General features: G+C 39.4%; 2 protein-coding genes across 2 annotated transcripts in view; both read right to left on the bottom strand.

Annotated features, from left to right (window-relative positions):
• begain (brain-enriched guanylate kinase-associated) overlaps positions 1 to 20,312 on the bottom strand; it is a 106,749-nt gene that overhangs the window by 79,480 nt on the left and 6,957 nt on the right. The gene's annotated exons all lie outside the window — the stretch shown is intronic.
• Positions 807 to 2,396, bottom strand: dio3a (iodothyronine deiodinase 3a). Its single transcript, XM_079641301.1, has one exon. The coding sequence runs from the start codon at positions 2,331 to 2,333 to the stop codon at positions 1,548 to 1,550; it is 786 nt and encodes a 261-aa protein (XP_079497427.1). The 5' UTR covers positions 2,334 to 2,396; the 3' UTR covers positions 807 to 1,547.

The raw sequence follows: 20,312 nt of genomic DNA, 5'->3' as shown, positions 1-20,312 counted from the left end.
TTTTTGATGGAGAGTACTACCAAACTAAATGAAATTCTATTTCCAGGTAAACAAAAAACGCATACACCTATTGCACATTTGGCAACATGGTGGTTTTCGTTGTATTTCTATGTTTAATTCTGAAGGCTTATAAGAACAATAAGGCATCATTACCTTACTACTTAGAGATATGTCAGTGCCTATACGTGCGCTGACACAGTTAACTGCAATTACTCCTATCACTGTTTTTCTGCTCTGGGATTGGTGTGCTAATCTCTGAAAACATTTATGCGTTTAGACCCTTACAGGTGGATATATAATTCGTCATAATAGGATCAAGGGTGATTATCCTCACTTATTTGTTAGGGGTCAAAGGCTTAGGAAGGGGCTGCGGATAACAAAGAGAGGCTGTGGACCATAGTCACTGCCGATACAGTTTAAAGAAGCCTGTCTGCCAAGGACACATCTGATACTTTGATCCTAACTACAGAGAGAAAGTGTTTGCAGGACATAGTTGATTTAAGAAGAACTTGAGCATGTGAGAACGACAGGTAATTCAGAAAAGTTGAAAATAAAGGCTCAGCCAAAAAAATTGTTCTCAAATCAGATTTTACATTTTAAGATTTGTGTTGCTCTTTAATTTGAAAATAAACTGGTTTAAAATGTGAATCACAAAGAATTAACATTAAAATAAAGCTATACTGTAAATGAAGTTTTTATGTTTGTAGCTTTCAGCAAATCTTATCATTTTTCAAGTGATTTGATATCTTCTGCTTCTCCACACCAATTTCAGGGGCTTCCCTTCAGAGAGGAGATTTCTGGAGGAATTCATGAGAGGCCTGTCGTGTTTTATTGTGCAGGAAATTGAACATTCATTCTTTTGTTTACTTAATATAAAAAACAAATTACAGTAAAATCTATGCACAGCATGACATTATTGCAAAAAGAGAATAAAGGGAAAAGACACAACTCGTTCATGTTGCATGCAAACAAAAATGATTCGACTAACAAAACTAAAGTATTCAGTTTGAAATAAGTAGATCAAATAATTTTATTGTATGAAAAATATATCCATAAAACGGAACAATATGTACAAAGTAGTCGCGCCATGCAGGGCAGAGAGCTGCACCTTCACGATGATCTCCAGTATGAAAAAACATCAGTATCGGTTCTCTGGTTTTAGACCGTTTAAAAACCGACCTTCACTAAATACTGAGGAGCACAGTGATGCGCACATCTCATCCTGCTGGTTCAACAAATGCGCATTTAGACGAGGAAAAGAAATACAAACTTTTGACACAACATACCTACTTTTGTTCACGGACTTAGTTAAAAAAAAAAACTAACCTTTTTGTAGGTTGTTCCTAACAGGATGTCTAGATGTCCAATATGATATGAAATCACCGACTCTCTGCTATGTTGAACACATAACTTCGATCCAACCATATCAAAAATAAATACACTTACACCATTATTGGCGGAGAAAAATTTATCTAATAAGAGTTATAATACTGAATAAATGCAGCATTTTTTGTTTTCGTCACAGCTCTACAAAGATGAGAATTAATCTACACATTAATAACTAGATTATTGGATTTTCCCAGCGTTTCCCTGTATTGATCCAGCCAGTCTCTGAGCTCTGTGATTCGATAGCCCTCAGGTCCTCTGCCACCTTGGTAGACTATCTTTCCCTCCTGCAGAATATAAAGTCTGTCGAAATAAGCTCCGTACGCAGCGTTGGAGGAGTTTTCCATACTGTCGACCACCACCGGGCAGCCGGGCATCTCCAGGTGCATCAGCTGAGCCGCGTTCAAACGGTCCTCCAGACACCGGTGTTTGGGGATCTGATAGGGCGCGTCAGTGCTCACCCAGCCGTCCGAGGGGTGCGCTTCCTCGATGTAAACAACTACAGAGTCTGCTATGTCTGCGTTCTGCTGCACGACTCCCTGGAAAGCCTTGAGACGCGCCATGAACGGCGGTCAGGTGCAGCTCCCAAAGTTGAGGATGAGCGGTCTCTTGTCTTTTGCGTAATCGAGGATGCGGCTGCGCTGCTGATCCCCCAGCTGAACAACTTCGCTGTTAGGCGCTCCGTGCCCGAGATGCGCTGCCTTCAGGAAGTCCAGTTTATGGCCGTGCCACACTGCTTTGAGTGACTCCATGCTGAAGAGACGGTTCGAGTCCGATATGCACAATGGAGGATCGATGGCATCGCCCTCCTGCTCTTTCATCCTTAAGAAAACCCTTTTCCTGATGCATAAAAAGTCAAGCAGCCAAAACATGACTGCTGCCATTAGAAAACGGGGCAGCAAGACGAGACAGACTATTGCATTTTTAATAGATTTAATAGTATTCATTATCACTTGGAATTACTACCCGGATGGTATTGAGCTGTGCCACGATCTTGTGGATTGAAGTTGGGTTACTTGCAACTTCCCCTCTTTTTATAGCACCGGAAGATTTGAATGAATCACACCCCGCCTCCAAACTGGGGCCGAGGCCTCACATGGTGGGGATTACCTTCTGTCAACTCCACAGCTTTGAGCCACAGCCAAGGTCCAAGGGTGCGGCACAGCGGTGCGATGTTCGCTCATGATATTTTATCATCCGACTTAACGTTTTCAACTAAATACTCATAAGGGATATACAGTGAAATCGTTTAAATGATCGAGAAAATTATTGGTGTAAAGTGGGTGCTGCTGCAGACGTTTCCACTGCAACGTCAATGGAAGTTTCCTGGAGCACATTTTGGCAGATGCTGACTAGCTACTCCACTTTAAGGACAGCTTGTACAATTACACTGCATGATATACTAACAGAAAATGGACTGTTTGTCCTTGAGCAAAAGTCATATTGTCCATGTCGACCGGTGTTAACTCATCAAATAGATATCATCAATACATCATCAATACACTCACATTCAGAGGTGAATATTAATATGGCACATCTTTAATTTCAGAATAATTAAGAATTGAACATATAAAGCAGTGAGAATTATGTGAAGTGATTCATTCTGATCCTTATCACAAATCCTGAATTCTTTGAAAAAAGGGTCTCAATATTTTTAGAAGGTCACAATATTGAGTACATTTCAGAAGTGACATTTAAAGTAAGAATACGAGAGCATGAGAAAATGTGAATTTTGTGTTTCATGTGAACATAATCCTCTTCCTCAGATGCTATACTGTTTCAACTAATGTAACAACAGTCTGTAGTAACATTAAACACAGGACACATTAACAGGGAGTCTGTCGGGGGATGCTGGTTCCTGGGAAGCATTTCAACAGTAAACTTCTATAAAAACCCTAATTGTTCTCAAAGTAGTAATCAAAGCGTCCAAAAACCAAAAAGATCTACCTGCACTGCGTGACAGTTTGCCCAATAAATTTAATGTTTCCCCGACCAGCAATTGTCCGGACAAGGTATCACATTTCAAACAGTATGCTCTTGAACCCTGATCTGATGTTGTCAGCTATCTGTGCAGCCTTATGGCTTATAGCAGCTTCACTACAGATCATCTGAAAAAACAGGGCTAACTGATTGAGCTACATGTATCGGCCTTTCGAGACCATCAATTAAATATAGCTGTAAAGCTGTCTGACAAATATGATCTACTACTCAACTTGAAATGTGTAATTGGTTATGTTTAAATGCAAAACAAGTTATGGATAGAAAATGTCAGCTCATCAGCCACCCAGAACTTGCTCTGTAATAAAGTAATATACAAAAAATTGAAGATTTCTGACTCAAAACAGCACAAATAGATTCATGAATGGATGCCACATTTTCACACGGATTTTCTCTGTAGTTGACTATATCTACTTCATTTTTAGGTGTAATAATTTTGTGTCACTGTCATAATTTCAAATGAAAATAACAGATTTCAAGTAATGCAGCAGTCGCTTCCTGGAAGATAGCCTGAGCTTCATAGTCTTCACACTCCCTGCTGGTCCCAAACGGCACGGTACAGTGGAGGCTGGATTAAATGCCTTGTTAAAAGCCTTAGCAAAAAAGTCAAGCATGAAGCCCGAAATGATTAAAATTTATAACATAACCGCAGAGTTAAGACAGGATCTGGAGAAATGAGGTCTCGAGCACACGGTAAGAGTTAAAGCACTTCAGTCTGTAGCTTCTTATTAAGCTATCACAGAGAAATTCACAGCATGCAGATGGCTGCTCTCATGTTTGTCAAGAAAAAATAAATGCACAAGCCAAACACATGACAAATTCGGCAGTCGTAGTAGAGATTAATAACGAATTCTGTAATATTAAACCTGTGGTTATTCGGCTGAACACAGATTGTTCTCCAATGAACTCAGCTGACTGTTATACGCAATACATAGTTTCACAAACTATAGAAAAGTAAAACGACTTATTACAGAGAAACCTATTAAAGGCAACTGCAACAAACACTTTAAAAGTTTTACTCTCACCAGGGTGCCGAAGGACGATATTCAAAACACCCGTGAGAATCCACCCACAGAAATAAACAACTTCATTAGCTTCATGCATAACAAGGCCACAAACTGCTTTCCAAAGGAAAAGCGAAGAGAGGGGCTAAAAGCATCTTCTCACAGCACTACTGCACAGAAAACCTTCCACACATTATTGCCTGAAGTCCGCTGCACAGTTCGGCTGGTTGTTGTGAATTCCAACAACAGGGAGTCTAGAAGATCAAAGATAAAATGAGAATATTTTAAGTATTACAACTAATAACTAAATAAGAGGACTTTAAGACCATAAGCCCACAGTATTGTGGACTGTTAACGCCTGACTAAAGATAACAGATGTGTTGTTCAGCATACCTCCCTTTCTCAGCTCTGTCGGGTCAAATCTAAACTTTGCACAAATGAAAGACTTGCTCTAATTTAAGTCTGCATACATCTCAAACTGGGGTGGACTAGATAGGTAAGAGACCGGGTCATTGTTGTGTCGTGTTTATATCTGGCTCTTAATTGAATGTGGTGATCACACACACAATCAGCTGATCTTTTTTAGATATCATATCTGTGCTAATCTTAATTCATATAATTTGTACTTCCTTACACATAGCATCATCTTTGGTTATGTCTCTTTGTTATGCATCTTTTTTACTCCAGTAAACAATCCACCATAAACATTTTCAAGCTCTTTAATAGGCTGGTTTTCCTGCTAAATGCTGGTTGCCCAATGACCTACAGGTAAAAAACAATGCTGCCGATAGGTGAACGTTTGGTGAGTTGTTTAGGCCACCTTTATTAGATATATCTTTTAAATGTATGTATTCATTTAGTATTGATATAATTGGGTGTATAAGAAATGTGTATATTAGTTCATTTCTACTGTGCCAAATATTGTTTTCTAAAGCTAAATAGAGAAGGAAACATTTTAAGAATATAGCTCCCCAGTTGAATTGGCAACTTGTTTTATTTTTTAAGCTAGTGTCTAAAATCTTCTCTGGTTCGGCAAGGATTACACAGCTATATTACATGATGAGAGATACTGTAGGGATCCCTTATATCCTCATTTCATGCATGTCCACACACTGATTAATGTTAATGAGTGTGTGTCGGGTCTTGTGTACTAGAGAGTGATTTGTTCAGCGTCTGTATGCTTCACAGGGATTCAACATCTGGACACACATATTAGCCCTGACTGGCCAAATGCCATTCACTGGTCTGGTGTGATTATTCAACAAAAGCATTCCAAGCCTATAGTGAGCACTAGTGAGCGCATGGTATATTGGTTAAACCGTAATCTCCTGTTACAGTAAATCCATGTCATATTTGACAGCTGGGTGGCCGAAAACCAGACATGGAGGGAAGAAGTCTGTTGTCTGCAGCGCACTGTCGTCTCGGTTTATTAGCCTAAAATTAAACACACAAGTGGAGTCCATAAAGTTTCCATAACAACATATTGTTATTAAATAATCAAAAAGAAGAAGCAAATGTTTTTGTTTAAAATTGTTGAACTTATTTCCTTCAATTGTTTTCTCATATTTCAGGCTCTATACTCAGATTTGAAAAAAATCTATTTCTTATTGATAATGAATATTTTTTTTTTAATTCATACCTTGAGTTGTGGAGTCAGGGCTGTAGAAACACTGCATTTTGAGAGGTCCAAGTTACTGTTATCAATAAATCAAAAGCAAAACAAGAAGAGTGAGGTGGGAATATGCCAAGATAATAAACCCAACGGATGCACTTACACTGAAACAAGCTAAACATTTACTATAATATTCCTCACATTATTAAATTAAACCGCAATGGTTTAATGGCACCCAACTGGAGAATAAGCGCCATCTGCTATCTCAATTCATAATAGCATTAATGGTTTTTAAAAAGTCAAACCAACTTTCCAGAAATTCAGTTAAAATGTGTGTTCAATTTGGATCAAAACCTGGATTACATTAGACCCAATATGGTAGGATTACTTTGTGTAAATGTTATTATTGATAAATCCGGCTGTGAATAAATGTAACTATATTAAAACATCATTGGTTACATTGTATTGATTTATCAATCCGTTTTTTATTACTATTTCAGTATTAAGTACAATATATTTGGGTTGGAAAATACTTTTCAAGATGTCAACATTTTGGGTTCTGGGAATTCATTATGGACATTTTTGACCATCTTCAGACGTTTTAGACCATACCACTGACTGAAAAACTCTTAAATTATTATCAGTAGAAATGGAAGTGTGTTATTGGCAATATTTTATACGATACAAATCAAATATTGTTCAAGCTTTTTGTTGTTCCAGTGTGTATACAGGGGCAGACTAAACTTAATATGAGCATATTGTTTTCTTTACACAAAACAAATGGGGTAAAAATGTTTCTTGTGGTATTCACTATCATTTGCTGTAAGTGATGGCAGACTGCTGCTCATTTAGACAGGGAGAGAAAGAGAGATGACTGTTGTAGTTGTAATGAGTTCAGCAGCTGACTCATGATTCCTCAGTGCCTTTTTGGTAGACATTTTAACGGATCTGTCGTCTTTTTGTCCTTCAGTTCTTTCCCTTTGAGGCAGGCCCCCCTCGCTCTCACCCCTCCTTTCTTGCCCGCATTGGAAATGTATTAACACATTATTATCTAAACCATCCTTACTTTCTCAAAGCGAGAGAACAGAAGTGTTTTCATGAGGGGGGAAAAAGGCTCACCTGCTGTGCCTAGATTTGCTTTGGGGAATTACGTTTTGGTTGTTTTCGGTAGAAAACCAGAGATGCCTTTTACCTCCTATAAACGTTGCCGGATTCTTGGCAGCTGCTGCCGGTTCAGCTGAGGACAATGCAGATCTGGGAAACAGTCCTTTTACTGCTGCTTACTTATTGTGCTGGCGGGGCTCCAGAAACCGCAACTGATGAAATATCATAAAGACTGAATCACAAAACAGATTTATGATAAGTTTTCGATGCTGGCTTCTTCTCTTTCAAGTCACTGATATCTGTTGCGCTCTCCTATCCGCTTCACCCTCCACGACCCCGTCTAAATCAAAGAGCACTAGTGTTCACGCTCAACTTGAATGAACTGCTGTTGCCTGCCCTGTGGGCTGTTTGTATCTCAGCAACTGGTGAGCCAATGAGGAGCGGGCTAAAATGTTATAATAATCCGTTTCATCTTGCTAGTCACATCATTCACAAGGCGATTCAAATAATCATCTTAGTCTGGACATTTCTTCAAACAAGAACAACCTGTTCATATTAACAATCCCAGTGGGGAGCAGCAGTGTGTCAACCTATTAAACTAACCTAGTCTTTAGAGAGCTATTTAAAAAAAATAGAATATTAAAAGGAGATAAAAGGATTTAGAAATGTATAAATGTTGTCTTTAAACCATTTATTGTGGGCTGATAGAGGGAGATGGTTTGTCACCTTCTTGTTTTCTGAGTGTCAATGATATTGTAATGTTATACCATTAGTGACTTTGATGGCATTGTGATGTCTCTACAGCAGCTTTAGGCTGAATGGTAATGTTACAGATATAGACATCGTGAAAGATGACTGTTTGCCTGTCTGCTACTAAACAAAAGAACACCTGTCTGAGCCAAATCTCAAAGAAACACTGACACCTGATCAGTTGTACAGTAGGTAAGATTTCCTCGTATAAACAATGTAATAAAATACTTTTTCAGGGAACAAAAGAATGATTAAAATGTTAAAAAGACACAAAAAAGCTAAAGAAAGAAACTGCCTACATATTAGAGTGGGTTTATTGGAATACAAAGTCATGAACAAAGACATAAGTGGGCACTAATAGACTTTCTCCAGGTCTTTTCTGCAGGGTCCACCTTTGGCAGATAATACAACATATATATATATACATATTTTCAAGCCCCCAATGCCAGCGCAGAACCATTAATAATTTGTATTTAGCCTCGCCGCGCACCACGTTATAACTGAAATCAGTTTCAATTAATTGTTTGCTTCATAAATCTTTCTCGTACAGAGATAAATGAAAGAATTGAGGAACTGGAAGAGAATAACAGAAAGAGCCAACTCTGGAGTTAACACACATGGTTGGGGTGCAGGCTACATTGCTAGATAGCTAAAACTAGTCCGTCTGTACACCTTCTATATTGGCAGCACAAAATGTATATCGTTGTGTACCACATGGTTAATATTCACATTGTTGCCTGCAAGAGGCACAAGAGAGCAAGCATGCAGCTAAATGCCATGTCACTGTGACACTTGAAAGAAACATGCTGTTGGTAGTGTTGTCAGTGACACACATGCCTTTTCAGCTACAACTAGTGAAAATGTCTGCCGTGAAAAAAGGCTTGCAGGTAGAGCAGGACGGAGAGTTAGATATTTTGGATTGGCCTAGATCCTTTGTGTGTGTGTGTGTGTACGTGTGTGTGTTTATTTTGTGTGTGTGTGTGTGTGTGTGTGTGTGTGTGTGTGTGTGTGTGTGTGTGTGTGTGTGTGTGTGTGTGTGTGTGTGTGTGTGTGTGTGTGTGTGTGTGTGTGTGTGTGTGTGTGTGTGTGTGTGTGTGTGTGTGTGTGTGTGTGTAATCCCTTTTCCTAACAATGTTGCTCAAGACACAGATAACCTTTTGTTCTCAACAATACCTCAAATGTGTATCTCTTTAGGTAAATATTAAAACAAATATTTATATTAAAGCCGATAAAATGGATGATTGTCTTTCCTCTATGGGTAAACTATATACAGAGAAAGCAGAAACAATGACAAAAAGTGTACCTTTGGATTACACTATATGCAAATGATCTTGGACTACAGCTCTCTTCAAACCTGTAGTGCAATTGCTTTTGTTTTGCTATTTATATGGTGAGATATTCTCTCAGCGGTTTTGGTGTTCATGGCAAGTCGAGACACAGTTTCATGACTCTGGTTGTCTTGGCCTTATTTGCACTCTCTACGTAATGATGATGAGGAGCATGTCCTCATGTGGCATCTCCACTGCTGCCTGTTTGAGCTTATTAGCGAGTGCCCGTCTGTACACACATTGATGCCAGGCCTCAGGACAGATGGTGGCAAGACAGGGTGGGTGAGAAAATCTCTGACTGACACACACACACACACACACACACACACACACACACACACACACACACACACACACACACACACACACACACACACACACACACACACACACACACACACACACACACACACACACACACACACACACACACACACACACACACACACACACACACACACACACACACACACACACACACACACACACGTAGATATTATCAAACCTTGACTGTGTGTTCATTTAAGATATTCTACTGGAGTGCAAATGGTTTATAAATAACTGTTTGCAGGAACACTGCGGCATCAGTGAAGTCGAAATACATCTATCCTGGTTTGTTTGCTAATAATATTAACCGGCCAGAAGCAAGGTGCGCTTCTTTTGCAAACCTTTTTTCTGCATGTTCAAAATGGTTAATGTGCGGTTTAGGAGTTTATCAAAAACAAAATCCCTAGGAGGTGAATCAAAGCTCTGCTGTCCTTAAGAGGTTGTTGTGCACTCAACAGTGTTTAATAGGATGTGTTTTCTGCCCTGAGTTGTCTCTGCGGGATGCCGCTAAAGCAGTGGGATAAACTTCAACTGGCAGCATTTGTGATGCTGGAGAGGAAGGTGAAGCAAACACTGAAGGCTGAGATCTTCAGGCGAGCGGAGGGCAGAGCAAGTTAACAAACGGATACAACTTTAATTAAGATGCTCTGTAAAACGGGATTAGTTGTGTGGGTTTGTCTTCGATGAGCAGTTTGAAAAATCATGGCTTTGTTCATTAACTGAAATCCAATTGTTTTTCAATTATTCTCAATTGATTCATTAATCGTTTATCAGGTCAAATGTAGAAGAAATGGCATTATTATCAGTTGTAATCTTGTGGAGTGAAAGAGGATATCTTTAAATGGTGTGTTATCAACCAAGAGTCCACAACCCAAAGGAAAATAAATTGTAGAAAAAAACTCATATATGAAACGCGGCTATCATATATATTGCATTTCTTACAAAACCTACGGAATTGTTATAAAGATCTTAATAAACCTTTTTTGTCTTTCATTTAAAAACATTTTGAATTCCCCAAATTCCAATCCAAAAACAAGAAATTCTAGGAATCTGGCCTGACTTATGTAATTACAGATGAAAGAGATCAGTAAGCTTGAGTCTTATAATATTTCCAGTTCAAGATGATTGAAACATTATTTGTTTCACCACTAAACATGCTCTAAGTGTACTTTTACTCTTGGCTCTTCATTCAATCTTTTATTAAATCCGTTTTTAAATACATTATTTTAAGATTGTGGTGTATATATATTTATTTGACCACATGCATATCTATATTACACTTGCCTAAACACTTGCTAAAAACTTAAACAGAGATCAATACTGTGCTTGAGTAAGAGGATGCAACTAGATCTCTTCAAATACATGTTTTCCCCACATGTTTTACCACTTCAAATCCAGGCATCAACACATGACTGAAAAGCGTGATGTCATGTGTTTCTTATTTGTATTATTAGTTTAAGACTTACACACTCAGAAAACAAAACAACAGCTTTCTTCTCTACAAAACAGTGTAAAAATGTTTCCTGTTGTATATTCCCTAGTTGGTTTTGTGTCATGTGTAAAGTATCTACGTCTAGCTTGCTGTTTAGAGTCCAATAAAAAGAATCGTAATGCTGCCCAAATTGCTCAACTGAACAATATTAACAAGCAGGAGATAATAATATGGTTCAAATGTATATCAAATAAGGCTTGCAATAACATGAGCGTGTGGGTGGTGGAACAAAAAAGGTGTGTTTCAAGTGTTTTTTACGTGAAGAGAGAATTCTCCTCGTAAATTAGGGGGATTTACAGCGAATCCAGCTGCTTTCCATTGGTTTGATTTCGATTGGTTTAACAGCTATTTTAGAAGATTTCATGATTCGTTTAAGGATTACGATATAAATCAAGGAAACTCAAAGGATGTTAACATTAGAAAAACCGTCCAAATTTCGTAATTTGAGGTCATCCACAGCTGAGCGGGAAAGCTGTTTATTTTGTATTTCATCCGTCCTCGTTTTCCTTATGCAACCCCATCTCCCCAATCTGCAACTACACATCCCCCCCCCCCCCCCCCCTACCCTACTCTCCTCTTCATTATTGCCTTGGCTTTGTAAGACCCCCTGGTGAATCCTGGCATCACACTCTCATTTTTCAAAGGAATGAAAATGCAGCACTGGTCTGTGCCATCAGTTTGCACTATTCCCCCTTTCATCTGCCTGGACATGTTAAGACAAGAATTGCGAAACTCTGCAGCAGCTCCCACATGAATCGGTCTTAGCCCCCCAGTGGGAACGTGTGCTGGTCATTTCAGGTCCCGTTTCAGACTAGCGAGGGCGAGTTAGGCAGAGAGAGAGATCAAGTTAGAGCGATAGTGACAACAGGCACAACTTGAAGAGAGAGAGGGCATGTGGCCTGTGCTTTTGAGGGCACAGCATTTGTTGCTTTAGTGTCCTTGTTTTTAAGAACACTGTGTGCCATGATAAGGAGCCACACTGACCACTTAGGAGAAACAGTGGGAAGCCAAGTATAAGAAAGTATTGGTAACACAGACAATGGCCCAGAAGATGTATGCAACTCTTTTCCCCATATGCATCTAGTTTTCCAATTACATTGTGGTGAAAAACGTAATCACTGCCTGGATTTTGTCCAAACTAAGTGTATGTGGTGCATTTACAGTCCACAAGTCTTAGGGAGTAGATTGGGAGGGGATGGTGGGCCTAACCCCTAATTTAAAACTACTGGGTTATTCAACCTAGGGCCCTCCATAACACGATGCCCTCAACAAGCAAATAAGCCGGACAATTATAACCTACATAATAAGCTTAAACAAGCGCCTAAAGTGAGCAATATGGTTTAAGACCCTAGGCCAGGGGTGGGGAACCTTTTTCCTCTCAAGGGCCATTTCAATTTTTTCAACATCCTCCAAGGGCCGTACAAATTATTTACCGCTGCTTAAAAATACTAAAATCACAGCCCATTCATTTGGCCTTTCTTTCATGCTGTGCAAAGAAAAAGCAACCTCTTAATCCAGATATCTTGCCATGACTCGCGTATGCGTGCACGGTCGTGGCATGACCACCAAAACAGAAATATGGACACAAGATGTGTGCAATTTAGTTTCCTATCCATGTGAACATGATTTAAAGTGTGGGGGGGGGGGGACCTAACCTCCTCTAGGGGGGTATGGGGGCATGCTCCACCGGGAAGATTTTTTTTTAAATGTTGAAGTTAAAAGCATCAATCTGGTGCACTTTGAGAGCAACATTAAGAGATCTATGGATACATCTCTCAACATCCATATGAAACAGAACTGTAAGGAGATTTATTTTTCTTTATGGATATTTTACAAATCACTCCCCTTTCAAACTGTATACTTGTTTATTAATAACAACTTTTTTTTACTGTCATAAAGTATTTTATACCCGTTTACTTTGTTCTCTTATTTTTTTATAACTATAATGATCCTATAAAGATGTGCCTTTACCTCAATGGTTGTAGAAAAAGCTTCTTATATTCGTTAGCATAGCTAGCTAACCAGATGCTAATAACAACAAAGTTATTGACTGTATGATCAGTGTGACAGATGGACAAATCGCCACTGGGCTCACAACTAAAGACACAGCCACGCAAAAACTGCGGCATGTGGCATGCTCCGTATCTGAAGTGCCGGAGCCGTGCTCTCCGACAGAACTGCACCCCTGTCAGACGAGACCATGGACGAGACATATACCACGTGATGACACGTTAGGCTCGTGTTGTGTTCAAGGACCCTGATCTTGGCCAGGAAAAACAGGCTCTGGCTTGTTTAATTCTTTTGCGGTCTAGATTTCTTTTTTGCGTGTATTTATAAATTACCTCGAGGGCCGTATCAAATTGTCTCGCGGGCCGTATACGGCCCGGGGTTCGGAGGTTCCCCACCCCTGCCCTATGCAACAGTGGAGCTAATTTTGTCTGTTTTGTAAAGTGCCAATAAGGCAAAGGGGAAGGTGTTTTGGATAAGGGCTTTGCAGCAATAAAAGGGAGGTTAAGATGGTCCATGTTTAGCTGAAGGAGAGATAACTCTTGAAAGAAACAAGCAGGGGTCTACAAAAAGGACACTTGTATAGGCAGGAGGGAGGGAAGTGGCAACGGGCACTTAGGAAGAAAGGATCAAAATACACATTGAATAAGGGCTTTTGAATTACTATAAAAAGATTTTAAAAGGAAATTACCAACATAATTGAGTATATATCAAATAAATAAACACTAGAATATTGTTGTAGTGGATTGACACATAACACACATTGAATGAAGCCCCATTGGGCACCCTCTGACACAATGCCTAAACGCATAAATTATAACAAAATATAATAAACCTTGGCATATCGTATGCAATTGATGATTTCCCATGACTTGATTTCTTCCATTTGCTCACGTCAGCTTTAGGTAAGGTCATTTAAGTTCAACACACAGGGTTTCCCACTAATAGACTTTACTTGGGCGGGCAGCCCAGGTATATTAACGGCCGACCAAGTATATTTCGCGACCCATTTAGTTTTTTGTTTTTTTTACACAACGCTGCGCAAATGTGGGTCTTCCTCACACAGGGTGACTGGCTATCTACATGATGTGGCTCGCCGACATGGCCACTGTCATAGATCATAAATCAAAGCCCTTGATTGGTCTCTGTGTGTTATTCAAGTTCGGGATAACCTCAGCTCAGGTGAGGTAAATTATTCTGACTGTTTAGATAGTTAACTTAGTCTAAGTTCTCAGTAGGTCTCAAACGGTTTGGTCACCATTTATGTAAACACATATTTCCATTTGAAGGGGGAGTGATTAGTCAAATGCATGAATTAAAAAAAAAAGGTTAACTAGGTGAAAAAAGGTAAGATACACTTTTAAAACTTGTTGAGGGCTAAAACTAGTCTTTGCTGCTGCCTCAAAGAGGAGCAGGGGGGAGAGGAGGGAGACAGGAGAGGCTGATTCAGGAGCACAGACACGCTCATAACTATAAATGAAACAAAAATAAATAAATAAACAAGTTTTAGTGTTTTTTTCATATTGGAAATGGGATGTTATTGGTTATGGCCATGATTTTATGATTATTGAAATGTATACAGTTCTGTTTCATATAGGTGTTTCCATAGATCTAGTCTCTTTATTTCCCCATAAAATGTACCAGATTGATGCATTTAACTCCAAAATTAAAAAAACTAATTACAAAATTAAATAGTAACCCATGTCCATATGTTTATTTATGGGTAGTAGATTTAAACTATATGGCTATCACTATGGGCAGCAACGCTGCAAATATTGACAAATAAATCCAGCAAAATGGCACAAAAACTGGTAGTTGCCTGGCTGGGTGTATCATTTCCCGCCTGACTTATTGTCTCGGTCCGGCCCTGGCTGTACCTGTTCGCTCTTCCATCGCGTGAAGGGTCTGCTCACAAGCAACCAACAGAAAGGTTAATGTTGTTGTTGTTGTTGTTGTTGTTGTTGTTGTTGTTGTTGCACGTCACCTCACCCCCCCCCCCCCCTCCCAAGTATATTTCAGATCTGTGGGAAACACTGAAAGAAATACCTCAGTGAGAGAGTCATTCAAATCACGCCTACTTCCTCTCTCCGCACGCCTGGCTAATGTGAAGTTGCCGTGTGTTGTTGTCGTGGAAAGGTGTGAAGCAACAGACAATGATGAAAGATCCACAAATCTTTTTTACAAGCATACTGACACCCTTAACACCCACCTCCTCCCTAACCGCTTTTGCTGCACTATTATTACACAACTTGTGCTTTTCTTTTTCTAGGAAATAACTTTTATCTTTCAGAGAATCATAAGCTTGTCAGAACACACTAGGTAGTTTTAAGACCATTTTTAGATAGATAAGCCAATACAGGTGATTGCCTTAAAGGCCAACGTAATTTATGAGCTGTACTGATTGAAGAATAGGTAGTAGTTATTCAACAAGAATTGACTCCAGTGTTTCTTACAAGAGAATAAAAGCAACTTCTCCAAACATGAGTTTTAGTCTTGCAAAAGCTGTTGTCAGTGCCCTCTGCCTCCTACACAGTACTGAGAAACTTTTGTTCAAAAAAAAATCACATCCTGAAAGTCTGGTTACATAAGGATACACAAGTCCACTTTCAATTTGTGATTCCATATTTAAAGTGTGTGTGGGGGATGTGGGAATTTTTCTTTTAGTAAAACCTACCTACCTACGTACCAGCCAATGCGTTAGAGCTGTCTGGAGGGAAAACAAGAGAGCCATAAGGAAAGATACAAACTCAGAAGTTTGAGCTGAAGACTGCTGAACAATGTAGGCTTAGTAAGAGTTTATAAAGAGACAATCAAAAATCATGAAACTCATTACGTCCACTTTGATCAGATTGGAGAAAATCAATATCAGTGATTTTGTGAGGAAGAAGAAAAAGGCTATTGGTTATATTCAATCTTCAGGCCAACTGTTTGAGTGATTTTGGTTAAAACTTGATTGAGTAGCCTTTTTTGTTGTACTCACAAGTTCATCTTAGCTTTACCGCATGTCATTCAATTGTTTTGTTATTTTTGTATTAACATTCACCCTGACAATTTGAACTTTCTTCTACGATTAGGTAATCTTAGATGTTAGACGAGTAGGCAGGTGGTGATAAGATTGTACATTTTCCTGAGTTGATAGTGGTCCCCATTTTGAATCAGTGCTGTGAGTATAGTTTTTAACACATTTCAACAACTCCAAATAAATCTTTAATACCTGTTACTTTTCCCCAGGCACCTTGACTATTTATGTTTCAGAGGGAACATAAAACAAAGTCTAGTTCATTATCGCAAAAATAAGCCCCAACTGGGCGAGTTAATCCACAAAGGAGAAAAATATATATAAAACCTGGCTCCACCACTTTACACCTGGTCCTGAAGTGCTTTTTGAATCTGAAACTGAAGTGCAATCAGGCCGGCCAGACCTCCAGAGGTAGTCTGGCTCCCGCTGTTATCAGATCTCAGTCAGAATCTCCCAGGTGTTATTTCATGAAAACCACACAGTGTGTTTCTGACATTTCTTAGAAAGTACAAAAGGTTCGTCGTAACTCATGCTGAGGTTTTTTTTTGTATCCACTAAGACCTTGTATTTCCTATTCATAGTGAAGGAGTGACAGCTGCAAACAAGGTCACTTTTCATCGGTTTTGTTGCCTCCTGCTTAGACTCATAAAATCTGAGCCTTTCTGCACATGGAAAGCAAATACAGACTATACAGTATCATGTGAACACCCTCAAAGTTTCATCTGCTATTGGCAACCAAATGTGAGCCTGTTCTGGCAATCATCTGGCCGGCATTTATCACCAAGGGTTGTAGACCATGTGTATAATGGTTTATAATATATTGTCTGGAAAGTAATAACAAGCAAAGCAAAAAAAAGTCACCTTCCTAGTTATAAGTAAATTGATAAATTAGGGAGCTCTTACAAATAAATGACAGCTCTTATACAGGGAAGACAGTAGAGATGGCTTTGGATAGGTTTTCTGAAGTAGTTAACTGATAAGGGGGCGTGTAGTACAGTGGGTTGAGCGTTTGTGTTGGGATCAGGGGGTCACAGGTTCAAACCCCACTGCAGTCAGCATGTCGTTGTGTCCCTGGGCAAGACACTTCACCCCAAATTGCTCCTGCTGGGATTGCCCACAGTATTGAGTATGTAAATTGCTTTGGATAAAAGCTTCTAACAAGTGACATGTAATGTAATTTTAATATTAACAGCTTATCTGATCATTGAATTCACAAAGGGACCAGTTGAGTTATGAGATGCTGTATTGAAGCAACCTAAATTGACCGTTCCTTTCTTCCTGAATTCTATTTATATGCAAATATTTCATGAAACCTTGGTTCTATAAATTACCATATTTTGAATGCACTTGTTTCGATTCTAGTAATATAAGTGTAGCCTATGCATTTACCTAAAACAACATATACTTATCCATCCAACTAGATTGGACAACATCTGGTCCAATCCATGATGAGTAGAGATGTGACATTGTAAGTGTACCATGTATATGTTCAAACTGTGCTGTATGGCAGATGGCGCAGAAAAACACTTTGTGACCTCACATGTCATACGTAAAGAACATCTGGACTTTAATCAGTTTGTTCCTCAAGAATTACTCGGAAAAGACCACAAATCACTGAGGAAAGCCTCAACATCCTGTGCTGTAATGTATGACGGTGTCCTCATGCACTGGGGGGGGTTGCACAGATTATTTCAATTTTGCTGCATGGTTTATGAAGCTGCTGATTATATTAGTTTTGTGGATTGTCAGCATTATCATCGTCATCATCATAATCATCATCATCCTTGTTTTTGTCTTGAATCAGGGCTGGTGTGAAGATATAACGTGGTTGTGGTCATTCAAACACAAAGTCGCTGGGATTTGAAGCTATGACGCAATGCAGTATTTTTGGTTTTCCTCCTGCTTGCATTGCACTGGTTGCCAGGGAAATAAAGCCCCTTTTTACATCCATGTCATCGGTGCACTTTTCATTAGGAGTGAGATGACCGGATAGCTTTTGCCTACTGTTTATACAACCTGGGTGTACGTCAGTGTCTGTGTGTGCACATGCATGTGTGTGTCTCTTGTTGGACTGTATCCGTCTGCAGCTCTGCCTCTCCATTCTCTGCTGTGATTTCAAAATGACATTCCTTTCACATATTGAGACCTGACATGAGTCCAACTTGACACAGTCATATCTCTGATCTTACTTGTTTACATCATGCTGTGTGCAGGCAGGAGGCAACGAAGCAAAAGCGAGCTTATGCTGAGCAGAGGGAGAGATACGTAGACAGAGAAAGAGAGAGAGAGACAGAGAGAGAAAGGCAGCGGCAGGACTCAGTGTATTTGCAGTTTCATCCACCCAAAGTTCAGACGAGGACACGCTCGTACATTCGCTGCCTTGAGATTAGTTTTTTGGAAGGCAGCAGGCAGCGGGGAAGGAGTGACATTCGACAGTACAAAATGCATCCCATCTCTAATATGAAACAAATTGAGATGTTTTTGTGTTTGATGATACAAAAGCCAAAAAATCTCAATCTTGTCAGACAGCTCCTTCCTGTCACATATTCAAGGTGTACAATGAATATCTAGGCACCATATAGGGACCTTTAGAACTCATCAGGAATTAGACAAGGATCACATACAGAGTTACACATCAGAGCAGAACAAAGGGCTAAGGAAGGAGAGAACGTTCATTGGAGACACTGACGATTCTCCGTGGTAATTCTGTTGACACATAAATAGCTAAAAGGGTATAGACCCGGAGGAAGGATGGCCTGGACATAATGAAAAGCATGTAAGTTAGCATAATGCGAAGCAGAACATATGCGGGAGGGGGGAGGGGGGGTCCTACGTGCTCTGCATGTGTGAGGGCCAGCATATTGTCTCTGCTCATATTTTGTTTATCAGATAATGCTAAAAAAAAAGCCCTTATCGTTCTACTGAATATACTCCCAGATGTTAGGGCTTGATGCATATAGACAGAGAAATATTTCCTTCTGTTTCAGCGTATGTTCTCCGTTATGTCTCTTGCATTTAGTGTGAATTACTCCGAGGTTTCCATAAACTATGCAGTGAGGCCCTCTTTTCTAAAGCCTACAGTATGGACCTCTCCAAGAATCCTGGGGGCTGTTAACCTAAAACAGCCTTCCTTTGCCAAAACAAGAACTTTTGAATTTCAGCCCAACAGCTTGCCCTTGAAATAACCAGTAAAGGGCCCGAGTGAATAAGAGCCCGTGGTTAATTTCCACATTAGCCTTTTCACCCAAAAATTGCATTTTTAATTACTTAGGTGAAGTTGTTTTTAAGCTTTTCTGATAGGCGTTAGATGCTGTCAAATGAGACAAAGGCCAAATAAAGAAGTATGCAAATTGATTTGCAACAGACAACCTGTGCCAAGGATACACTGACCTACTTGATAGAAGAGATTACACAGACATAAGGAATCATTTGGTGCTAAAAAAAAAACTAAAAGCTAGATGGGCATCTTTCTTTCTTATCTCAAGCTAACTTGTGTGATAAAGGACTCTTTGTGCTTTTTACTGTAAGGATTAAAAAACTTGGAGGCATGCCTTTTTGATTTTCTATTGCATCAGTCATGTCTCATACATTGTAGAAGTTACGAGTTTCCAGTAGGGGCCTGGGACTAGTCAAGATGCTTTTACTGGAAGAATCAAAGAATGGTTGACAACACATTGACTCACTCAGTTTCAGCTGAAATAACATTGGTTCTGGTAGAAATTAGTTACAACCTGGTATGCATTTCCTTTGCAGGCTGCAGTATAGAATTTATCCTCTCACTTATCCTTCGTAATTTCCTTGCTTTTATTATTTAAGTATTCCAGTCCTTCTATCAATAATACATTGTTCGTGTTCAGAATTCAGAAGACTGGCACAAAAAAAGGTTTAATGTGTATCAAACAATCCACCAGACTGCTTGTAAATGTGTGAGAAGCAGATTATGAATGTCCAGGGCAGGCTTTGTTAAATCCTTTGGTGGATTATTGTTATAAGAGGGTCCCGCCGGGGCTAAGTTAAGGTTAACCAGGGACAAGATGACATCATTTATCAAAGATGCGCTAAATACTACAGTGACATTATCCACTGAGTCAGGTATGAGACGTGACTACATCCCCAGCTACCAATGTTAAATACTGTTCAGCACTCTCCATGGATACCAAATGACTAATTATGGTAATGTGGTATGAGCTAGATAATCTATACAACAGTGCTTGATTGAATGAATGAATGCAAGGAGTATGCAGTTGTTAAAGATCCCCTCAAAACATACAAAGTACTTTATATG

The sequence above is a fragment of the Notothenia rossii genome (genome assembly GCF_949606895.1).
Source record: "Notothenia rossii genome assembly, chromosome: 7".
NCBI classification, from domain to species: domain Eukaryota; kingdom Metazoa; phylum Chordata; class Actinopteri; order Perciformes; family Nototheniidae; genus Notothenia; species Notothenia rossii.
Note: the sequence above shows the minus strand (reverse complement) of the source record. Positions and strands in the feature narration are given on the sequence as shown.